Genomic DNA, 23,024 nt, shown 5'->3' with positions numbered 1-23,024 from the left:
TAACTCTTGTTCTGTCTCTCTCTCTCTCCCTCCCTTTCTCTAACTCTTGTTCTGTCTCTCTCTCCCTTTCTCTAACTCTTGTTCTGTCTCTCTCTCCCTTTCTCTAACTCTTGTTCTGTCTCTCTCTCTCTCCCCTTTCTCTAACTCTTGTTCTGTCTCTCTCTCCCTTTCTCTAACTCTTGTTCTGTCTCTCTCTCCCTCCCTTTCTCTAACTCTTGTTCTGTCTCTCTCTCCCTTTCTCTAACTCTTGTTCTGTCTCTCTCTCCTTTCTCTAACTCTTGTTCTGTCTCTCTCTCCCTTTCTCTAACTCTTGTTCTGTCTCTCTCTCCCTTTCTCTAACTCTTGTTCTGTCTCTCTCTCCCTTTCTCTAACTCTTTCTGTTCTGTCTCTCTCTCCTTTCTCTAACTCTTGTTCTGTCTCTCTCTCTCCTTTCTCTAACTCTTGTTCTGTCTCTCTCTCCTTTCTCTAACTCTTGTTCTGTCTCTCTCTCTCTCCCTTTCTCTAACTCTTGTTCTGTCTCTCTCTCTCTCCTTTTCTCTAACTCTTGTTCTGTCTCTCTCTCCCTTTCTCTAACTCTTGTTCTGTCTCTCTCTCTCTCCCTTCTCTAACTCTTGTTCTGTCTCTCTCTCTCTCTTTCTCTAACTCTTGTTCTGTCTCTCTCTCCCTTTCTCTAACTCTTGTTCTGTCTCTCTCTCTCTCTCCCTTTCTCTAACTCTTGTCTCTGTCTCTCTCTCCCCTTTCTCTAACTCTTGTTCTGTCTCTCTCTCTCCCTTTCTCTAACTCTTGTTCTGTCTCTCTCTCCCTTTCTCTAACTCTTGTTCTGTCTCTCTCTCCCTTTCTCTAACTCTTGTTCTGTCTCTCTCTCCTTTCTCTAACTCTTGTTCTGTCTCTCTCTCTCTCTCTCCCTTTCTCTAACTCTTGTTCTGTCTCTCTCTCCCTTTCTCTAACTCTTGTTCTGTCTCTCTCTCTCTCCCTTTCTCTAACTCTTGTTCTGTCTCTCTCTCTCCCTCCCTTTCTCTAACTCTTGTTCTGTCTCTCTCTCTCCTTTCTCTTTTGTTCTCTAACTCTTGTTCTGTCTCTCTCTCTCTCCTTTCTCTAACTCTTGTTCTCTAACTCTTGTTCTGTCTCTCTCTCTCTCCTTTTCTCTAACTCTTGTTCTGTCTCTCTTCTCTCTAACTCTTGTTCTGTCTCTCTCTCCCTTTCTCTAACTCTTGTTCTCTAACTCTTGTTCTGTCTCTCTCTCCTCCTTTCTCTAACTCTTGTTCTGTCTCTCTCTCTTTCTCTAACTCTTGTTCTGTCTAACTCTTGTTCTGTCTCTCTCTCCCTTTCTCTAACTCTTGTTCTGTCTCTCTCTCTCTCCTTTCTCTAACTCTTGTTCTGTCTCTCTCTCTCTAACTCTTCTCTAACTCTTGTTCTGTCTCTCTCTCTCCCTTTCTCTAACTCTTGTTCTGTCTCTCTCTCCCCTTTCTCTAACTCTTGTTCTGTCTCTCTCTCTCTCCCTTTCTCTAACTCTTGTTCTGTCTCTCTCTCTCTCTCCCTTTCTCTAACTCTTGTTCTGTCTCTCTCTCCCTTTCTCTAACTCTTGTTCTGTCTCTCTCTCTCTCCTTTCTCTAACTCTTGTTCTGTCTCTCTCTCTCTCTCCTTTCTCTAACTCTTTCTTCTGTCTCTCTCTCTCCTTTCTCTAACTCTTGTTCTGTCTCTCTCCTTTCTCTTTCTCTAACTCTTGTTCTGTCTCTCCTCTCTCTCTCTCTCTTGTTCTGTCTCTCTCTCTCCCTTTCTCTAACTCTTGTTCTGTCTCTCTCTCTCTCTAACTCTTGTTCTGTCTCTCTCTCTTTCTCTAACTCTTGTTCTGTCTCTCTCATCTTTCTCTAACTCTTGTTCTGTCTCTCTCTCTTTTCTCTAACTCTTGTTCTGTCTCTCTCTCTTTCTCTAACTCTTGTTCTGTCTCTCTCTCTCTCTCCTTTCTCTAACTCTTGTTCTGTCTCTCTCTCTCTCCCTTTCTCTAACTCTTGTTCTGTCTCTCTCTCCCTTTCTCTAACTCTTGTTCTGTCTCTCTCTCCTTTCTCTAACTCTTGTTCTGTCTCTCTCTCTCTCCTTTCTCTAACTCTTGTTCTGTCTCTCTCTCTCTCTCTTTCCTAACTCTTGTTCTGTCTCTCTCTCTCTCTTTCTCTAACTCTTGTTCTGTCTCTCTCTCCTCTAACTCTTGTTCTGTCTTCTTTCTCTAACTCTTGTTCTGTCTCTCTCTCCTCTCTAACTCTTGTTCTCTAACTCTTGTTCTGTCTCTCTCTCTCCTTTCTCTAACTCTTGTTCTGTCTCTCTCTCCCTTTCTCTAACTCTTGTTCTGTCTCTCTCTCTCTCCCTTTCTCTAACTCTTGTTCTGTCTCTCTCTCTCTCTCTCTCTCTCTTCTCTCTCTCCCTTTCTCTAACTCTTGTTCTGTCTCTCTCTTCCTTTTTCTCTAACTCTTGTTCTGTCTCTCTCTCCCTTTCTCTAACTCTTGTTCTGTCTCTCTCTCTCTCTCTCCTTTCTCTAACTCTTGTTCTGTCTCTCTCTCCTCCCTTTCTCTAACTCTTGTTCTGTCTCTCTCTCCCTTTCTCTAACTCTTGTTCTGTCTCTCTCTCCCTTTCTGTCTCTAACTCTTGTTCTGTCTCTCTCTCTTTCTCTAACTTGTTCTGTCTCTTCTCTAACTCTTGTTCTGTCTCTCTCTCCCTTTCTCTAACTCTTGTTCTGTCTCTCTCTCTCTCTTTCTCTAACTCTTGTTCTGTCTCTCTCTCTCTTTCTCTAACTCTTGTTCTGTCTCTCTCTCCTTTCTCTAACTCTTGTTCTGTCTCTCTCTCTCTCCCTTTCTCTAACTCTTGTTCTGTCTCTCTCTCCTTTCTCTAACTCTTGTTCTTTCTCTAACTCTTGTTCTGTCTCTCTCTCCCCTTTCTCTAACTCTTGTTCTCTCTCTTTCTCTTTCTCTAACTCTTGTTCTGTCTCTCTCTCCTTTCTCTAACTCTTGTTCTCTGTCTCTTGTTCTAACTCTTGTTCTCTCTCTCTCCCTTCTCTAACTCTTGTTCTGTCTCTCTCTCTCTCCCTTCTCTAACTCTTGTTCTGTCTCTCTCTCTCTCTCTCTCTCTCTTCTCTCTCTCTCTCTCTCCCTTTCTCTAACTCTTGTTCTGTCTCTCTCTCCTCCCTTTCTCTAACTCTTGTTCTGTCTCTCTCTCTCTTTCTCTAACTCTTGTTCTGTCTCTCTCTCTCCTTTCTCTAACTCTTGTTCTGTCTCTCTCTCCTTTCTCTAACTCTTGTTCTGTCTCTCTCTTGTTCTCTAACTCTTGTTCTGTCTCTCTCTCTCCCTTTCTCTAACTCTTGTTCTGTCTCTCTCTCCCTTTCTCTAACTCTTGTTCTGTCTCTCTCTCTCTCCTTTCTCTAACTCTTGTTCTGTCTCTCTCTCTCCTTTCTCTAACTCTTGTTCTGTCTCTCTCTCTCTCCTTTCTCTAACTCTTGTTCTGTCTCTCTCTCCCTTTCTCTAACTCTTGTTCTGTCTCTCTCTCCCTTTCTCTAACTCTTGTTCTGTCTCTCTCTCCTTTCTCTAACTCTTGTTCTGTCTCTCTCTCTCTCTCCCTTTCTCTAACTCTTGTTCTGTCTCTCTCTCCTTTTCTCTAACTCTTGTTCTGTCTCTCTCTCTCTCTCCCTTTCTCTAACTCTTGTTCTGTCTCTCTCTCCTTTCTCTAACTCTTGTTCTCTCTTCTCTCTAACTTTCTCTAACTCTGTTCTGTCTCTCTCTCCCTTTCTCTAACTCTTGTTCTGTCTCTCTCTCCTTTCTCTAACTCTTGTTCTGTCTCTCTCTCCTCTTTCTCTAACTCTTGTTCTGTCTCTCTCTCTCTAACTCTTGTTCTCTAACTCTTGTTCTGTCTCTCTCTCTCCCTTTCTCTAACTCTTGTTCTGTCTCTCTCTCTTTTCTCTAACTCTTGTTCTGTCTCTCTCTCTCTCCTTTCTCTAACTCTTGTTCTGTCTCTCTCTCTCCTTTCTCTAACTCTTGTTCTCTCTCTCCCTTTCTCTAACTCTTGTTCTGTCTCTCTCTCCTTTCTCTAACTCTTGTTCTGTCTCTCTCTCTCTCCCTTTCTCTAACTCTTGTTCTGTCTCTCTCTCTCTCCTTTCTCTAACTCTTGTTCTGTCTCTCTCTCTCCCTTTCTCTAACTCTTGTTCTGTCTCTCCCTCTCCTTTCTCTAACTCTTGTTCTGTCTCTCTCTCCTTTCTCTAACTCTTGTTCTGTTCTCTAACTCTTTCTGTTCTCTCTCTCTCTCTAACTCTTGTTCTGTCTAACTCTTGTTCTGTCTCTCTCTCCTTTTCTCTAACTCTTGTTCTGTCTCTCTCTCCTCTCTTTCTCTAACTCTTGTTCTGTCTCTCTCTCCCTTTCTCTAACTCTTGTTCTGTCTCTCTCTCTCTCCTTTCTCTAACTCTTGTTCTGTCTCTCTCTCTTTCTCTTCTTGTTCTCTAACTCTTGTTCTGTCTCTCTCTCTCCTTTCTCTAACTCTTGTTCTGTCTCTCTCTCTCCTTTCTCTAACTCTTGTTCTGTCTCTCTCTCTCCTTTCTCTAACTCTTGTTCTGTCTCTCTCTCTCCTTTCTCTAACTCTTGTTCTGTCTCTCTCTCTCCTTTCTCTAACTCTTGTTCTGTCTCTCTCTCTCCCTTTCTCTAACTCTTGTTCTGTCTCTCTCTCTCCCTTTCTCTAACTCTTGTTCTCTCTCTCTCTCCTTTCTCTAACTCTTGTTCTGTCTCTCTCTGTATTTCACTTCTTCAGTCCTCACCTGGGTCACACGTAATCTCCGGCAGGGCAGTCTATCCTTCTATACTATATTCTATACTTCTACTTCTTCTTCTTCTACTTCTCTTGGATAGTTTGGATAGTCCTTTAGATCGCTCTAACAATTGTCATACTATAAAAAAATATATCTGTTTGCTAAGGTTACAATTAGGGTTGTGGTAAATTTAGAATAAGGGTTAGGTTTACAATGAAGCTTAGGGTTAGGTTTAGAACAAGGGAAAGGCTTAAGGTTAGGGTTAGAACAAGGGTTAGTGTTAGGGTTAGGGTTAGGGTTAGAACAAGGGTTAAGGTTAGGGTTAGAACAAGGGTTAGTGTTAGGGTTAGAACAAGGGTTAGTGTTAGGGTTGGGGTTAGAACAAGGGTTAAGGTTAGGGTTAGAACAAGGGTTAGTGTTAGGGTTAGAACAAGGGTTAGTGTTAGGATTAGAACAAGGGTTAGTGTTAAGGTTAGGGTTAGAACAAGGGTTAGTGTTAGGGTTAGTGTTAGAACAAGGGTTAAGGTTAGGGTTAGGGTTAGAACAAGGGTTAGTGTTAGGGTTAGGGTTAGAACAAGTGTTAGAACAAGGGTTAAGGTTAGAACAAGGTTAGAACAAGGGTTAGAACAAGGGTTAGTGTTAGGGTTAGAACAAGGGTTAGTGTTAGGGTTAGAACAAGGGTTAGAACAAGGGTTAAGGTTAGGGTTAGAACAAGGGTTAGTGTTAGGGTTATGGTTAGAACAAGGGTTAAGGTTAGGGTTAGAACTAGGGTTAGTGTTAGAACAAGGGTTAGAACAAGGGTTAGTGTTAGAACGAGGGTTAGAACAAGGGTTAGAACAAGGGTTAAGGTTAGGGTTAGAACAAGGGTTAGAACAAGGGTTAAGGTTAGGGTTAGAACAAGGGTTAAGGTTAGGGTTAGAACAAGGGTTAAGGTTAGGGTTAGAACAAGGGTTAGAACAAGGGTTAGAACAAGGGTTAAGGTTAGGGTTAGAACAAGGGTTAAGGTTAGGGTTAGAACAAGGGTTAGAACAAGTGTTAGAACAAGGGTTAGTGTTAGGGTTAGAACAAGGGTTAGAACAGGGGTTAGAACAAGGGTTAGAACAAGGGTTAGAACAAGGGTTAAGGTTAGGATTAGAACAAGGGTTAGAACAAGGGTTAGAACAAGGGTTAGTGTTAGGGTTAGAACAAGGGTTAAGGTTAGGGTTAGGGTTAGAACAAGAGTTAGTGTTAGGGTTAGTGTTAGAACAAGGGTTAGTGTTAAGGTTAGGGTTAGAACAAGGGTTAGAACAAGGGTTAGAACAAGGGTTACAACAAGGGTTAAGGTTAGGGTTAGAACAAGGGTTAGTGTTAGGGTTAGGGTTAGAACAAGGGTTAAGGTTAGGGTTAGAACAAGGGTTAGGGTTAGGGTTAGAACAAGGGTTAGTGTTAGGGTTAGTGTTAGAACAAGGGTTAGTGTTAGGTTAGGGTTAGAACAAGGGTTAGAGTGTTAGAACAAGGGTTAGTGTTAGGGTTAGGGTTAGAACAAGGGTTAGTGTTAGGGTTAGGGTTAGAACAAGGGTTAAGGTTAGGGTTAGAACAAGGGTTAGTGTTAGGGTTAGGGTTAGAACAAGGGTTAGTGTTAGAACAAGGGTTAGTGTTAGGGTTAGGGTTAGAACAAGGGTTAAGGTTAGGGTTAGAACAAGGGTTAGTGTTAGAACAAGGGTTAGTGTTAGGGTTAGGGTTAGAACAAGGGTTGGTGTTAGAACAAGGGTTAAGGTTAGGGTTAGAACAAGGGTTAAGGTTAGGGTTAGAACAAGGGTTAGTGTTAGAACAAGGGTTAGTGTTAGGGTTAGGGTTAGAACAAGGGTTAGTGTTAGAACAAGGGTTAGTGTTAGGGTTAGGGTTAGAACAAGGGTTAAGGTTAGGGTTAGAACAAGGGTTAGTGTTAGGGTTAGGGTTAGAACAAGGGTTAGTGTTAGGGTTAGGGTTAGTGTTAGTGTTAGGGTTAGGGTTAGGGTTAGGGTTAGAACAAGGGTTAAGGTTAGGGTTAGGGTTAGAACAAGGGTTAAGGTTAGGGTTAGGGTTAGAACAAGGGTTAGTGTTAGAACAAGGGTTAGTGTTAGGGTTAGGGTTAGAACAAGGGTTAAGGTTAGGGTTAGAACAAGGGTTAAGGTTAGGGTTAGGGATAGAACAAGGGTTAGTGTTAGAACAAGGGTTAGAACAACATTATATAGTAATGATATAACAAGTCTTACCATTTATAGTAATGATTAGAACAAGGGTTAAGGTTAGTGTTAGGGTTAGAACAAGGGCTAGTGTTAGGGTTAGAACAAGGGTTAAGTTTAAGGTTTAGAAAAAGGGTTAAGGTTAAGGGTTATAAGTCTGCTAACATTATATAGTAATGATATATCAGTCTGCTACCATTATATAGTAATGATATGACAGTCTGGGTGGCAGGGTAGCCTAGTGGTTAGAGCATTAACCCACTAGTTCCTAGACCAAACCCACTGTTCCTAGACAAGTTCAAATCCCACTGTTCTGACCAGTTAACAAAATCTAGACGTTAACTGCCCCTGTTCCTAACAGGCAGTTAACCCACTGTTCCTAGACCAGTTAACCCACTGTTCCTAGACCAGTTAACCCACTGTTCCTAGACCAGTTAACCCACTGTTCCTAGACCAGTTAACCCACTGTTCCTAGACCAGTTAACCCACTGTTCCTAGGCCGTCATTGAAAATAATAATTTGTTCTTTTAACTGACTTGCCTCGTTAAATGCAAGTAAAAAATAAAATAAAAGTTTAGAAAAAGGGTTAGATAGTTAGTTGAAATGTTACATTATATATAGATGGACTATACAAATAATATCTCTGCATTGTGCTTCTCTTGACTCCGTACAGCCGGTCCCCATGTTCTCTGTGACGCCCAGCCTTGCCTCCAATGCCAGTCTTGCTGCGGTGGCCGCTGCGTTTAACCCCTACTTGGGCCCGGTGTCGCCCGGCCTGATGCCTTCTGAGATCATGTCCAGCGCCCCGGTCCTGGTGACCAGTAACCCCAACGTCTCCATGCCCTCTGCTGCTGCTGCTGCCGCACACAAACTCATGAGGACAGACAGACTGGAGGTGAGTTGTAGAAACAAACAGAACAGGAACTCATGAGGACAGACAGACTGATACATCATTACTATATAATGGTAACAGACTGATATATCATTACTATATAATGGTAACAGACTGATATATCATTACTATATAATGGTAACAGACTGATATATCATTACTATATAATGGTAACAGACTGATATATCATTACTATATAATGGTAACAGACTGATATATCAAAGTGAGAGTGGACAGAGGAGGAGGGGAGGGAGGGGAGGGAGTCTCAGGGTGAGTGGACAGAGGAGGAGGGGAGGGAGGGGAGGGAGTCTCAGGGAGAGTGGACAGAGGGTGGAGGGGAGGGAGTCTCAGGGAGAGTGGACAGAGGGTGGAGGGGAGGGAGTCTCAGGGAGAGTGGACAGAGGGGGAGGGGAGCGAGGGAGTCTCAGGGAGAGTGGACAGAGGAGGAGGGGAGGGAGTCTCAGGGAGAGTGGACAGAGGGGAGGGGAGGGAGGGAGTCTCAGGGAGAGTGGACAGAGGAGGAGGGGAGGGAGGGAGTCTCAGGGAGAGTGGACAGAGGGGGAGGGGAGGGAGGGAATCTCAGGGAGAGTGGACAGCTCTGTGAACAAGGGAAAGGGTCGATAACAGGAAAGAAAGATTTAGGGGGAGATGAGAAATCAATGACCAGCAGACTTGTTAAAGTCATCAGGGAAGGAAAGGAGAGGAGTAGGCAGGGGGGTGGCAAGGGGGAGGAAGGGGGTGTAGGAGCGATTTGGATTTCACTGACTAGGGGTGATTTCACCGACTAGGGGTGATTTCACTGATGAGGGGTGATTTCACTGATGAGGGGTGATTTCACTGACGAGGGGTGATTTCACTGATGAGGGGTGATTTCACAGAAATAATGGATGAATCTGTCTACTCAATCACGCCTCCTGGTGTTACATTATAGAACCAATCCACTAGCCTCGTTGGCCAAGAAGTGGGTTTGCTATAAATACCCTTCAGAAAAAGGGCAGACATATTTTAGTTTCTGTCATAGTGGGTCATTAAAAATTAACGGATACAGGATTCTGTTTTCATGCTTAACATAAAACTGTAGGACTCCCCCTAACCCTAACCCCCACATATTACCTGCATAATGATGACGCATGGTAACCTTTGGGTAGAACTAGGATTATCAGCCTCTTCTTTTTGTTGGCCAACCAGGAGCTTTACCAGGGTTAAATTTCCATCAGAGGTTTAGTACAGCTGTTAGACCAGTGCTAACAACTCTTATTGAGAGATTGAGACAGATCAGGGCACACAGCTCACCTGTCTTCTCCACCTTCCACTCTGTCTCTCCGCTCCATCCACCCTGTCTCTCCTCTCCCTCCACCTTGTCTCTCCTCTCCCTCCACCCTGTCTCTCCTCTCCATCCACCCTGTCTCTCCTCTCCCTCCACCCTGTCTCTCCTCTCTCACCACCCTGTCTCTCCTCTCTCACCACCCTGTCTCTCCTCTCTCTCCACCCTGTCTCTCCTCTCCCTCCACCCTGTCTCTCCTCTCCCACCACCCTCCACCCTGTCTCTCCTCTCCATCCACCCTGTCCCTCCACCCCATCCACCCTGTCTCTCCTCTCCATCCACCCTGTCTCTCCTCTCCCAACCACAATGTCTCTCCTTTCCCTCCACCCTGTCTCTCCTCTCCCTCCACCCTGTCTGTCTCTCCTCTCCCTCCACCCTGTCTCTCCTCTCCCTCCACCCTGTCTCTCCTCTCCCTCCACCCTGTCTCTCCTCTCCCACCACCCTGTCTCTCCTCTCTCTCCACCCTGTCTCTCCTCTCCCTCCACCCTGTCTCTCCTCTCTCTCCACCCTGTCTCTCCTCTCTCACCACCCTGTCTCTCCTCTCTCTCCACCCTGTCTCTCGTCTCCCTCCACCCTGTCTCTCCTCTCCCACCACCCTGTCTCTCCTCTCCATCCACCCTGTCTCTCCTCTCCCTCCACCCTGTCTCTCCTCTCTCTCCACCCTGTCTCTCCTCTCTCTCCACCCTGTCTCTCCTCTCTCTCCACCCTGTCTCTCCTCTCTCACCACCCTGTCTCTCCTCTCTCTCCACCCTGTCTCTCCTCTCCCTCCACCCTGTCTCTCCTCTCCCACCACCCTCCACCCTGTCTCTCCTCTCCATCCACCCTGTCTCTCCTCTCCACCCTGTATCTCCTCTCCATCCACCCTGTCTCTCCTCTCCCTCCACCCTGTCTCTCCCCTCCACCCTCTCTCCACCCTCCCTCTCTCCTCTCTCCCTCCACCACCCTGTCTCTCCTCTCTCTCCACCCTGTCTCTCCTCTCTCTCCACCCTGTCTCTTCCCAACCACAATGTCTCTCCTCACCCTGTCTCTCCTCTCCCTCCCACCCTGTCTCTCCTCTCCCTCCACCCTGTCTCTCCTCCCCAACCACCCTGTCTCTCCTCTCCCACCACCCTCCACCCTGTCTCTCCTCTCCATCCACCCTGTCTCTCCTCTCTCTCCACCCTGCATCTCCTCTCCATCCACCCTGTCTCTCCTCTCCCTCCACCCTGTCTCTCCTCTCCCTCTCTCAAGAGACTATAATTTCAATCCCCTTGATCTCCATTCTCTCTCTCTCTCTCTCTCTCTCTCTCTCTCTCTCTCTCTCTCTCTCTCTTGCTCCCTCCCTCCCATTCTTTTCTGAACATCTGCCTGACAACAAGGCAGCCTCTTTTTTAAAAGAGCCTTGCTGTTTTTGACGAGGCATGGCCAGCGAAGACAGGAGACAGAGACAGTTAACTGTGTCTAGACACAGGTCTGAGAAGCTGGTGTCTTCATACACACACAATACACACGCACACAAAACACACAAACCAATCCAGTGGAAAGAGAGGAGAGGAGAATAGGAAGCAGGTGTAGACTGTTGAGATGCACCTCAGGTCTTGTCTGGATGTGAGCTCGACACATTGTCAACCTGGCCATGCATGTACTGCCCCCTGCTGGAAAATTCAGGAATATATTAATCTTGTCTTCACGTCATCGATTTGAAAAGCAAAATATTTATACTTGAATGATTAAATGAGAGAAACATTTACAAGACAAACATTACAAGATTGATGAGTGCTTATGCTGCTGATTATTCATTCTCAACTGTAATTAGCAGGTATTTGTTATTTTTGATATATTCATTATGCATTTATATTCATTTAGTCCTATTGCTAATTATTCCCATTGCTAATTATTCCCATTGGTTATTATTCTCATTGGTTATTATTCTCATTGGTTATTATTCTCATTGGTTATTATTCTCATTGGTTATTATTCCCATTGGTTATTATTCCCATTGGTTATTATTCTCATTGGTTATTATTCCCATTTGTTATTATTCTCATTGGTTATTATTCCCATTGGTTATTATTCTCATTGGTTATTATTCCCATTGGTTATTATTCTCATTGGTTATTATTCCCATTGGTTATTATTCTCATTGGTTATTATTCCCAATGGTTATTATTCTCATTGGTTATTATTCCCATTGGTTATTATTCTCATTGGTTATTATTCCCATTGGTTATTATTCCCATTGGTTATTATTATCATTGGTTATTATTCCCATTGGTTATTATTCTCATTGGTTATTATTCCCATTGGTTATTATTCCCATTGGTTATTATTCTCATTGGTTATTATTCCCATTGGTTATTATTATCATTGGTTATTATTATCATTGGTTATTATTCCCATTGGTTATTATTCTCATTGGTTATTATTCTCATTGGTTATTATTCCCATTGGTTATTATTCTCATTGGTTATTATTCCCATTGGTTATTATTCTCATTGGTTATTATTCCCATTACATATTATTTGCATTGGTTATTATTCTCATTGGTTATTATTCCCATTGGATATTGATAGGCTGAGGTGGAGGGCTCTTTCTGCCCATGACAGTGATATATATATATATATAGACCTCAGTTATTAAACCCTTCCTCGTTATGTTGATGTTAGGCTGTGTATGTTTCTTTTTTTGTCTCGTCTAAAAAAAATAAAAAACACCTTTCCTCAGTGACTTGTTGTGTTGCCATGTGTCATGATGACGCGTGGTTTGGTAACAACCTGACCTGACCTGACCTGACCTGATCTGTCTGTCTGTCTGTCTGTCTGTCTGTCTGTCTGTCTGTCTGTCTGTCTGTCTGTCTGTCTGTCTGTCTGTCTGTCTGTCTGTCTGTCTGTCTGTCTGTCTGTCTGTCTGTCTGTCTGTCCACCCCTCCCTCCTCTCCCCAGGTGTGTCGGGAGTACCAGAGAGGTAACTGTACGCGGGGGGAGAGTGACTGTCGCTTCTCCCACCCCTCAGACAGCACCATGATAGACACCAACGACAACACCGTGACCGTGTGTATGGACTACATAAAGGGTCGCTGCTCCAGGGAGAAGTGTAAATACTTCCACCCTCCAGCCCACCTGCAGGCCAAGATAAAGGCTGGCCAACACCAGGTCAACCAGTCTGCTGCCGCAGTAGCCATGGTAGGTATCCCCCTGAACCCCCCCCACCAGCCACTCCTCTCCAACCCCACCTACGTCTGAAAACCTGACCCCCCCAGCCACTCCTCTCCAACCCCTCCTACGTCTGAAAACCTGACCCCCCCCAGCCACTCCTCTCCAACCCCACCTACGTCTGAAAACCTGACCCCCAAGCCACTCCTCTCCAACCCCACCTACGTCTGAAAACCTGACCCCCCCAAGCCACTCCTCTCCAACCCCACCTACGTCTGAAAACCTGACCCCCCATCCCCCAGCCACTCCTCTCCAACCCCACCTACGTCTGAAAACCTGACCCCCCATCCCCCAGCCACTCCTCTCCAACCCCACCTACGTCTGAAAACCTAGCCCCCCGTCATCTCCCCCAGCCAGCCCCTTCAGCTCTGCTCTCTCAACCCTCTCCCGTCCTCTCTCATCCCCTCCCCCCACACCATCTAGACTGCCCAGCAGACGTAGACAGTAAAGGTGATGCAGACTTATTATGCAGGTAAACTAGTTAGCTTAATTGTATCATGCTAAATGTGTGACTTTACTGCCCCCTCCGACCCTGATCCCTTTCCTTTAGCTTTTTCAACTGTTATCACCTGTTATAGCGTGTGTAATAACCAGATATATTGTCATTTAACATGTGGTATAACCAGATATATTGTTATTTAACATGAGTTATAACCAGATATATTGTTATTTAACATGTGGTATAACCAGATATATTGTTATTTAACATGAGTTATAACCAGATATATTGTTATTTAACATGTGTTATAACCAGATATATTGTTATTTAACATGTGTAATAACCAGATATATTGTTATTTAACATGTTGTAACTGGTGATATTGTTATGCATCTTAGAGCTGCTGTAATTGTGTAGCAATGCTTCCTCTTATTATATTTAGGACTTGCTGGGTATCAACTAAACAGCGTTGATACGTCTCCCAATAGAAACGTCATGTCATCACTAAAATATCAAGTAGTCCTGGACGTATTAGCTTTGAACTATATGACTCACAGTAAATTTCTGAAACCAGGAAGTGTCTAACGGTAACTGCAGTAATAGCGTTTAGCTCAATCCAGTGACAGGGAATAGCAAGTAGAGCAACATTCCTGTGTAAGTAAATTATGTCAAGGCCATAGTGTTTACAGTAACAACCCTACAGCCGTTAATTATGTCAAGGCCGTAGTGTTTACAGTAACAACCCTACAGCTGTTAATGATGTCAAGGCCCTAGTGTTTACAGTAACAACCCTACAGCCATTAATGATGTCAAGGTCGTAGTGTTTACAGTAACAACCCTACAGCCGTTAATGTGCGTCCTCCAGCTATGTTATTTGTTATTTGTTGCATTCCAAAGATGTGTTGTTTTTTTTTGTTTTTGTTTTTTTCTCTCACAATCCCAAACTGCACTGCTGCCTCCATGATGCACCTCTGCTTGCCGGTTTATGTTAATGCGCTTGAACCCCATTGGCCCATTTCCACCTTGTGCTCGCTGCCTGCTATAATTAAGGCTCAGTCGGCTGTCAAATCACTGAAGCGACCCCTCGACGCAACCTTTGCCCTGGTACTATGACCTTTCACCTTTTAGCTTGGCATGCAGCTCTGTTACACTAGTTTCTAACTAAATACATCTTATTTAAGTTACTGTTTAGTACCCATTTCATATCTGGGGTGGTAAATTGATTTTGACATTACTGTTTACTAAACATGTCATTGCTGGGATGTTTAATTGACTATGGCAATAATGTTTTCTAAACATTTCGTTGATGGGGTGATCAATTGATTGTGGTATAGTGGTACCCCGTTAATCAACCTAAATATCCCTTTACATTACCATTCCATCTCTGTGACAACGTGGGAATGAGGCTGGATTTGCAACAAAAAAAACAGCAGTGTTTAAGAAGCTTTATTAGAATGTTGTCTACAGTCAGTTCATCCCTTCTAGTCTATTCATCCTTATAATAACATGGTTTGAACGTTAATCTGGAATTCATTTAGTTAACGCAGCAGCTAAAACCATGATTAGTGTCTATTCAGGAGTGTTCAAGTACAAATATATGGTTATAATATGTTTTATTATTATTGCCAGTTCTGCATGTCTAATTCTGGTGGACGGAGGGACTTTAGAATGAACAAGGCTTCTACTGTTAATCATGGAGATAGAAGTGCAGCTTTTCTCTGTTAACATCCTCTCTGTTAACATCCTCTCTGTTAATATCCTCTCTGTTAATATCCTCTCTGTTAATATCCTCTCTGTTAATATCCTCTCTGTTAATATCCTCTCTGTTAATATCCTCTCTGTTAATATCCTCTCTGTTAATATCCTCTCTGTTAACATCCTCTCTGTTAACATATCCTCTCTGTTAATATCCTCTCTGTTAACATCCTCTCTGTTAACATCCTCTCTGTTAATATCCTCTCTGTTAATATCCTCTCTGTTAATATCCTCTCTGTTAATATCCTCTCTGTTAATATCCTCTCTGTTAATATCCTCTCTGTTAACATCCTCTCTGTTAACATCCTCTCTGTTAATATCCTCTCTGTTAACATCCTCTCTGTTAATATCCTCTCTGTTAACATCCTCTCTGTTAACATCCTCTCTGTTAATATAGACCACTGTCTTATTATGGGGCTAGTGTAACACAGACAACTGTCTTATTATGGGGCTAGTGTAACACAGACAACTGTCTTATTATGGGGCTAGTGTAACATAGACCACTGTCTTATTATGGGGCTAGTGTAACACAGACCACTGTCTTATTATAGAAGGACTAGTGTAACACAGACCACTGTCTTATTATGGGGCTAGTGTAACACAGACCACTGTCTTATTATAGAAGGACTAGTGTAACACAGACCACTGTCTTATTATCCTCTCTAGTGTAACACAGACCACTGTCTTATTATAGAAGGACTAGTGTAACACAGACAACTGTCTTATTATGGGGCTAGAGTAACATAGACCACTGTCTTATTATGGGGCTAGTGTAACATAGAACACTGTCTTATTATGGGACTAGTGTAACATAGACTACTGTCTTATTATGGGGCTAGTGTAACACAGACCACTGTCTTATTATAGAAGGACTAGTGTAACACAGACCACTGTCTTATTATGGGGCTAGTGTAACATCAGACAACTGTCTTATTATGGGGCTAGTGTAACACAGACAACTGTCTTATTATGGGGCTAGTGTAACATAGACAACTGTCTTATTATGGGGCTAGTGTAACACAGACAACTGTCTTATTATGGGGCTAGTGTAACATAGACCACTGTCTTATTATGGGGCTAGTGTAACACAGACCACTGTCTTATTATAGAAGGACTAGTGTAACACAGACCACTGTCTTATTATGGGGCTAGTGTAACACAGACCACTGTCTTATTATAGAAGGACTAGTGTAACACAGACCACTGTCTTATTATGGGGCTAGTGTAACACAGACCACTGTCTTATTATAGAAGGACTAGTGTAACACAGACAACTGTCTTATTATGGGACTAGTGTAACATAGACTACTGTCTTATTATGGGGCTAGTGTAACATAGACCACTGTCTTATTATGGGGCTAGTGTAACATAGACTACTGTCTTATTATGGGGCTAGTGTAACATAGACTACTGTCTTATTATGGGGCTAGTGTAACATAGACCACTGTCTTATTATAGAGGGACTGTAACATAGACCACTGTCTTATTATGGGGCTAGTGTAACGTAAACCACTGTCTTATTATAGAACAATTAGTGTATCATAGACCACTATCTTATTATAGATCGACTGTAATATAGACCACTGATGTCTTTCAAAAAACGTTCTTTAATCATCATTTTTCTGAGGTAGAGAAGCTTTTGATCTAATGAAAATCTTTATTTTCTCTGTCTTATATTCCACCACCCCTACAACCACCACCACCCCTACTACCACCACTACCCCTACTACCACCACAATAACCACCACCTCCACCACCCCTACTACCACCACTACCACCTCTACAACCACCACAATAACCACCACCTCCAACACCCCTACAACCACCACTACCACCCCTACTACCACCACTACCACCTCTACAACCACCACAATAACCACCACCCCCACCACCCCTACAACCACCACTACCACGCCTACAACCACCACTACCACTGTCTTATTACCACCCCTACAACCACTGTCTACCATGCCTAGTGTAACCACCACCACCCTTACAACCACCACCACCACCCTTACAACCACCACTAGTGTAACCAGACCCTGTCTTATTATGGGGCTACCACTACCACTGTCTTATTATGGGGACTAGTGTAACAAGACACTGTCTTATTATGGGGCTACAACCACTGTCTTATTATACCACCACTAGTGTAACACCACCACCCCTTACAACCAACACTACCACCACCACCCCTACAACCACCACCACCCCTTATTATGGGACTACCCCTAACAAGACCACCTTACCACCCCTACAACCAGACCACCTTACCCTACAACCACCACCACCACCTACAACCACCACTACCACCACCACCCCTATGGGACTAGTGTAACCAGACCACTGTCTTACAACTAGTGTAACACTAGACACTGTCTTATTACAACTAGTGTAACACCACCACTGTCTTATTAACTAGTGTACCACCACTACTGTCTTATTATGGGGCCACCAACACAACCACCACCTTACCACCACTAGTGTAACCACCAATGTCTTAACCACCACCACCACTGTCTTACCATGGGGCACCACCACCACCTTACCACTACAACCACCAATACAACCACCACCACCACCACCACCACCACCACCAATTATTACAACCACCACCACCACCACCAGTGTAACCACCACCACCACCACTACAACCACCAATACAACCACCACCACCACCACCACCACCACCACAACCACCACCACCACCACTACAACCACCACCACCACCACCACCACCACCACTACAACCACCAATACAACCACCACCACCTCTACACCCACCACCACCACCTCTACAACCACCACTACCAACCCTACAACCACCACTACCACCACCACTTTTAACAACCACGCATGTCACCACCACCTCTACAACCACCAATACAACCACCACCACCACCACCACTACAACCACCAATACTAACCACCACCACCACTGTCTTACATAGAACCACAATAACCACCACCCCTTATTATGGGACCACCAACTACCTACCTTATTACCCCTACAACCACCTTATTACCCCTAGTGTAACACAGACCACTGTCTTACCATAGAAGGACTACCACCACCACCACCACTACAAACCTACTGTCTTATTACAACCACCACCACCACCACTACCAACACCACCTTATTACAACCACCACCACCACCACTGTCTTACCACCACTACCACCAGACAACTGTCTTATTACCTACCACCACCACCACCACTACAACATAGACCACTGTCAATAGAAGGACCACCACCACAGACAACCCCCTTACCACTACAACCACTAATGTAACCACCACCTTACCCCTACAACCACCACTGTCTTAATAACCACCACCCCCACCACCCCTTACATACCACCACTACCACCACAGACAACTACTACCATTACCACCACCCCCATTACTACCACCTCCACCACTACCTCCTCCACTACTACCTTCTCCACTACCACCTCCACCACTACCTCCTCCACCACCACCACCTGTAACCACTACCTCTTCCACTACTAGTGTAACTCCACCACTACCTCCTCCACCACCACCACTACTACCATTACCACCACCTCCTTATTACTACCTCCTCCAACACCACCACCTTACTACCATTAACAAGATCCTTACTACTACCACCTCCACCTTACTATGGGACTAGTGTCCACCACCACCACTACTACCATTACCACCACCTCCATTACTACCTCCTCCACCACCACCACCACCACTACCATTACCAAACCACTACTACCACCTCCACCACTAACTCCTCCACTATCATCCACCACTACCTCCTCCACCACCACCACCTCCACCACTACCTCCTCCACCACCACCACCTCCACCACTACCTCCTCCACTGTCTTACCACCTCCACCACTACCACCTCCACTGTCTTACTACCTCCTCCACCACCACCACTACTACCATTACCACCACCTCCATTACTACCTCCTCCACCACCTCCACCACTACCTCCTCCACTACTACCACCTCCACCACTACCACCTCCACCACTATTAGTCCACCACCACCACTACTACCATTACCACCACCTCCATTATACCTCCTCCACCACCACCACCACTTTCAAAAAACTCCTCCACCACCACCACTACTACCATTACCACCTTTACCTCCATTTCCACTACCTCCTCCACCACCACCACCACTACCTCCTCCACCACCACCACTACTACCATTACCACCACCTCCATTACTACCTCCTCCACCACCACCACCACTACCTCCTCCACCACCACCACCACTACCTCCTCCACCACCACCACTACCATTACCAAATCCACTACTACCACCTCCACCACTACCTCCTCCACTACTACCTCCTCCACTACCACCTCCACCACTACCTCCTCCACTACTACCTCCTCCACTACCACCTCCACCACTACCTCCTCCACTACCACCTCCACTGCTACCACCTCCATCACTACCTCCTCCACCACTACCACCACTACCACCACCACCACCACTACAACCACCAATACAACCACCACCACCACCACCACAACCACCACCACCACCACTACAACCACCACCACCACCACCACCACCACCACCACCACCACCACCACCACCACTACAACCACCAATACAACCACCACCACCACCACCACCAATACAACCACCACCACCACCACCACCACAACCACCACCACCACCACTACAACCACCAATACAACCACCACCACCACCACCACCACAACCACCACCACCACCACTACAACCACCACCACCACCACCACCACCACCACCACCACCACCACCACCACCACCACCACCACCACTACAACCACCAATACAACCACCACCACCTCTACACCCACCACCACCACCTCTACAACCACCACTACCACCCCTACAACCACCACTACCACCACCACTTTAACAACCACCACCACCACCTCTACAACCACCAATACAACCACCACCACCACCACCACTACAACCACCAATACAACCACCACCACCACCACCACCACCACCACCACCACCACCACCACTACAACCACCAATACAACCACCACCACCACCACCACCACCACCACCACCAATACAACCACCACCACCACCACCACAACCACCACCACCACCACCACCACCACCACCACCACCACCACCACCACACAACCACCAATACAACCACCACCACCTCTACACCCACCACCACCACCTCTACAACCACCACCACCACCACGACCACCACCACCACTACAACCACCAATACAACCACCACCACCCCTACAACCACCACAATAACCACCACCCCCACCACCCCTACAACCACCACTACCACCACCACTACTACCATTACCACCACCCCCACTACTACCACCTCCACCACTACCTCCTCCACTACTACCTTCTCCACTACCACCTCCACCACTACCTCCTCCACCACCACCACCTTCACCACTACCTCCTCCACTACTACAACCTCCACCACTACCTCCTCCACCACCACCACTACTACCATTACCACCACCTCCATTACTACCTCCTCCACCACCACCACCACTACCATTACCAAATCCACTACTACCACCTCCACCACTACCTCCTCCACCACCACCACCTCCACCACTACCTCCTCCACCACCACCACCTCCACCACTACCTCCTCCACCACCACCACCTCCACCACTACCTCCTCCACTACTACCACCTCCACCACTACCACCTCCACCACTACCTCCTCCACCACCACCACTACTACCATTACCACCACCTCCATTACTACCTCCTCCACCACCACCACCACCACTACCATTACCAAATCCACTACTACCACCTCCACCACTACCTCCTCCACCACCACCACTACTACCATTACCACCACCTCCATTACTACCTCCTCCACCACCACCACTACCATTACCAAATCCACTACTACCACCTCCACCACTACCTCCTCCACTACTACCTCCTCCACTACCACCTCCACCACTACCTCCTCCACTACTACCTCCTCCACCACCACCACTACCATTCCCACCACCACCACTACTACCCCCTCCACCACTACCTCCTCCACCACCACCACTACCATTACCACCACCTCCACTACTACCTCCTCCACCACTACCACCTCTTCCACCACCTCCACCACCACCACCTCCACCACAACCTCCTCCACCACCATCACCTCCAACACTACCTCCTCCACGGCCACTACTTCCACCACTACCTCCTCCACCACCACCACCACTACCATTCCCACCACCTCCACTCCACTACCACCTCCACCACTACCTCCTCCACCACTACCACCTCCATCACCACCACCACCACTACCACCTCTTCCACCACCTCCACTACCTCCTCCACCACCACTACTTCCACCATTACCTCCTCCACCACCACCACCACTACCATTCCCACCACCTCCACTACTACCACCTCCACCACTACCTCCTCCACCACCACCACCTCTATCAGGGGCTCCCACCTTTACCTCCATTACCAAAGAGACCCACAGTTGAAAAATCCAACGGTGCCACCGCCATGTTCAACGCCGCTGGCACGTTCCAGTACCAACAGGCCCTGGCCAATATGTTCCAGTACCAACAGGCCCTGGCCAATATGTTCCAGTACCAACAGCAGCAGTTCATCCCGTCTGGTAGGTTTGAACCTTTTACCTTTCACCTCTCAACTCATCACAACCCCTGAAGTCAAATCAGATGCTGCTTACCTCCATTCACAAACCTCAAACCTTACCAGTTAAACATCTGGCTTCATGCTCCTTGCCCATAAAATCTCTGGTTTCAGGCTCCTTACCCATAAAACCTCTGGCTTCAGGCTCCTTACCCATAAAACCTCTGGCTTCAGGCTCCTTACCCATAAAACCTCTGGCATCAGGCTCCTTACCAATAAAACCTCTGGCTTCAGGCTCCTTACCCATAAAACCTCTGGCTTCAGGCTCCTTACCCATAAAACCTCTGGCTCCAGGCTCCTTACCCATAAAACCTTTGGCTTCGGGCTCCTTACCGGTAAAACCTTTGGCTTCGGTCTTGCACAGCATACATAGTTCTGATTGGACATTCATTCATTTTGCAGTATCCCTCTTATTGCAATGACAATTGGAAACACTAACACAAACTCACACACACATACACCAGTCTGAAGACATTGGCACCATCCTGGTCCGACCCACATACACCAGAACACTGTCCCCACCCTGGTCCGACCCACATACACCAGTGAGGGTCCAGTGAGTGTTACTGTTACTGTAGTCTGGACCTCCTCTCCCATTGTTGAACTGTCTGACAGAGATGTGATCGGCTGGCTTTCAGACAGTTCTGGCAAATGCCAGACGGGGTGGTCTATTTTAACCTAGTGGGTCTGTATACATCGGAGGTTTGGAACAGAATTATCTTTATTTTGACTAACAATGGGATCCTCAAGTTAAAAAAAAATAAGTGGCCTGGTGTTTTAGAAAGAACCAAGCTGATTTCTGCTCCTCAGTCCATCCCTGCTGTCAAGCCACAGTAGTCCAAGTCCACACTGAAAGAACTGGAGACAGCTTGTCCATAACCACTCTGGGCAAACAACCTTTAAATAAACTAGGAGGAGTATTGCAAGATAGCCATTTTCCTATTGGCCCTGGCACATAATTGATCTTGGAAGGTTATTGGCTGGTGCTAAAACGACATAGCTACTGATTTCTCACATCAAGATACATAACATCTCTGTGTTCTTTAGGTCTCTGTGTGTTTAATGAGTGACCTGTGTTAACAGTAATAATTAGCATTAATGGCAGTAGATGCAACTTAAATCTGTCTTATTTCACTGTATTGTAGATGATGTACAGGGCGTTCGGGAAAAGCATTCAGACCTCTTGACTTTTTCCACATGTTGTTACGTTACAGCCTTTTTCTAAAATGGATGAAATAAAACATTTCCCTCATCAATCTACACAGAATATCCCATAATGACATCACAATATCCCATAATGACATCACAATATCCCATAATGACATCACAATATCCCGTAATGACATCACAACATCCCGTAATGACATCACAATATCCCATAATGACATCACAATATCCCATAATGACATCACAATATCCCATAATGACAGAGCAAAAATATGTTTTTACAAATGTACGTAAGTATTCAGACCCTTTGCTATGAGACTCGAAATTGAGCTCAGGTGTATCCTGTTTCCCATTGATAATCCTTGAGATGTTTCTACAACTTGATTGGAGTCCACCTGTGGTAAATTCAATTGATTGGACATGATTTGGAAAGGCACACACTTGTCTATATAAGGAATTGTCCGTAGAGCTCCGAGACGGGATTGTGTCGATGCACAGATCTGGGGAAGGGTACAAAATAAATTCAACAGCATTGAAGGTCCCCAAGAACACAGTGGCCTCCATCATTCATAAATAAAAGACGTTTGGAACCACCAATAGTC

At 45.6% G+C, this 23,024-nt stretch overlaps 1 protein-coding gene across 1 annotated transcript in view; it reads left to right on the top strand.

The window, feature by feature from the left end:
- Positions 1 to 23,024, top strand: part of LOC124019454 (muscleblind-like protein 1) — a 128,078-nt gene that overhangs the window by 92,853 nt on the left and 12,201 nt on the right. Inside the window, exons 4-6 of the mRNA XM_046334800.1 lie at positions 7,655 to 7,876; positions 12,119 to 12,358; positions 21,040 to 21,220. Of these exons, the coding sequence (XP_046190756.1) occupies positions 7,655 to 7,876; positions 12,119 to 12,358; positions 21,040 to 21,220 (643 nt within the window). The remainder of the gene's footprint in view (positions 1 to 7,654; positions 7,877 to 12,118; positions 12,359 to 21,039; positions 21,221 to 23,024) is intronic.

The sequence above is a fragment of the Oncorhynchus gorbuscha genome, unplaced genomic scaffold (assembly GCF_021184085.1).
Source record: "Oncorhynchus gorbuscha isolate QuinsamMale2020 ecotype Even-year unplaced genomic scaffold, OgorEven_v1.0 Un_scaffold_99:::fragment_2:::debris, whole genome shotgun sequence".
Classification (NCBI taxonomy): Eukaryota; Metazoa; Chordata; class Actinopteri; order Salmoniformes; family Salmonidae; genus Oncorhynchus; species Oncorhynchus gorbuscha.
Note: the sequence above shows the minus strand (reverse complement) of the source record. Positions and strands in the feature narration are given on the sequence as shown.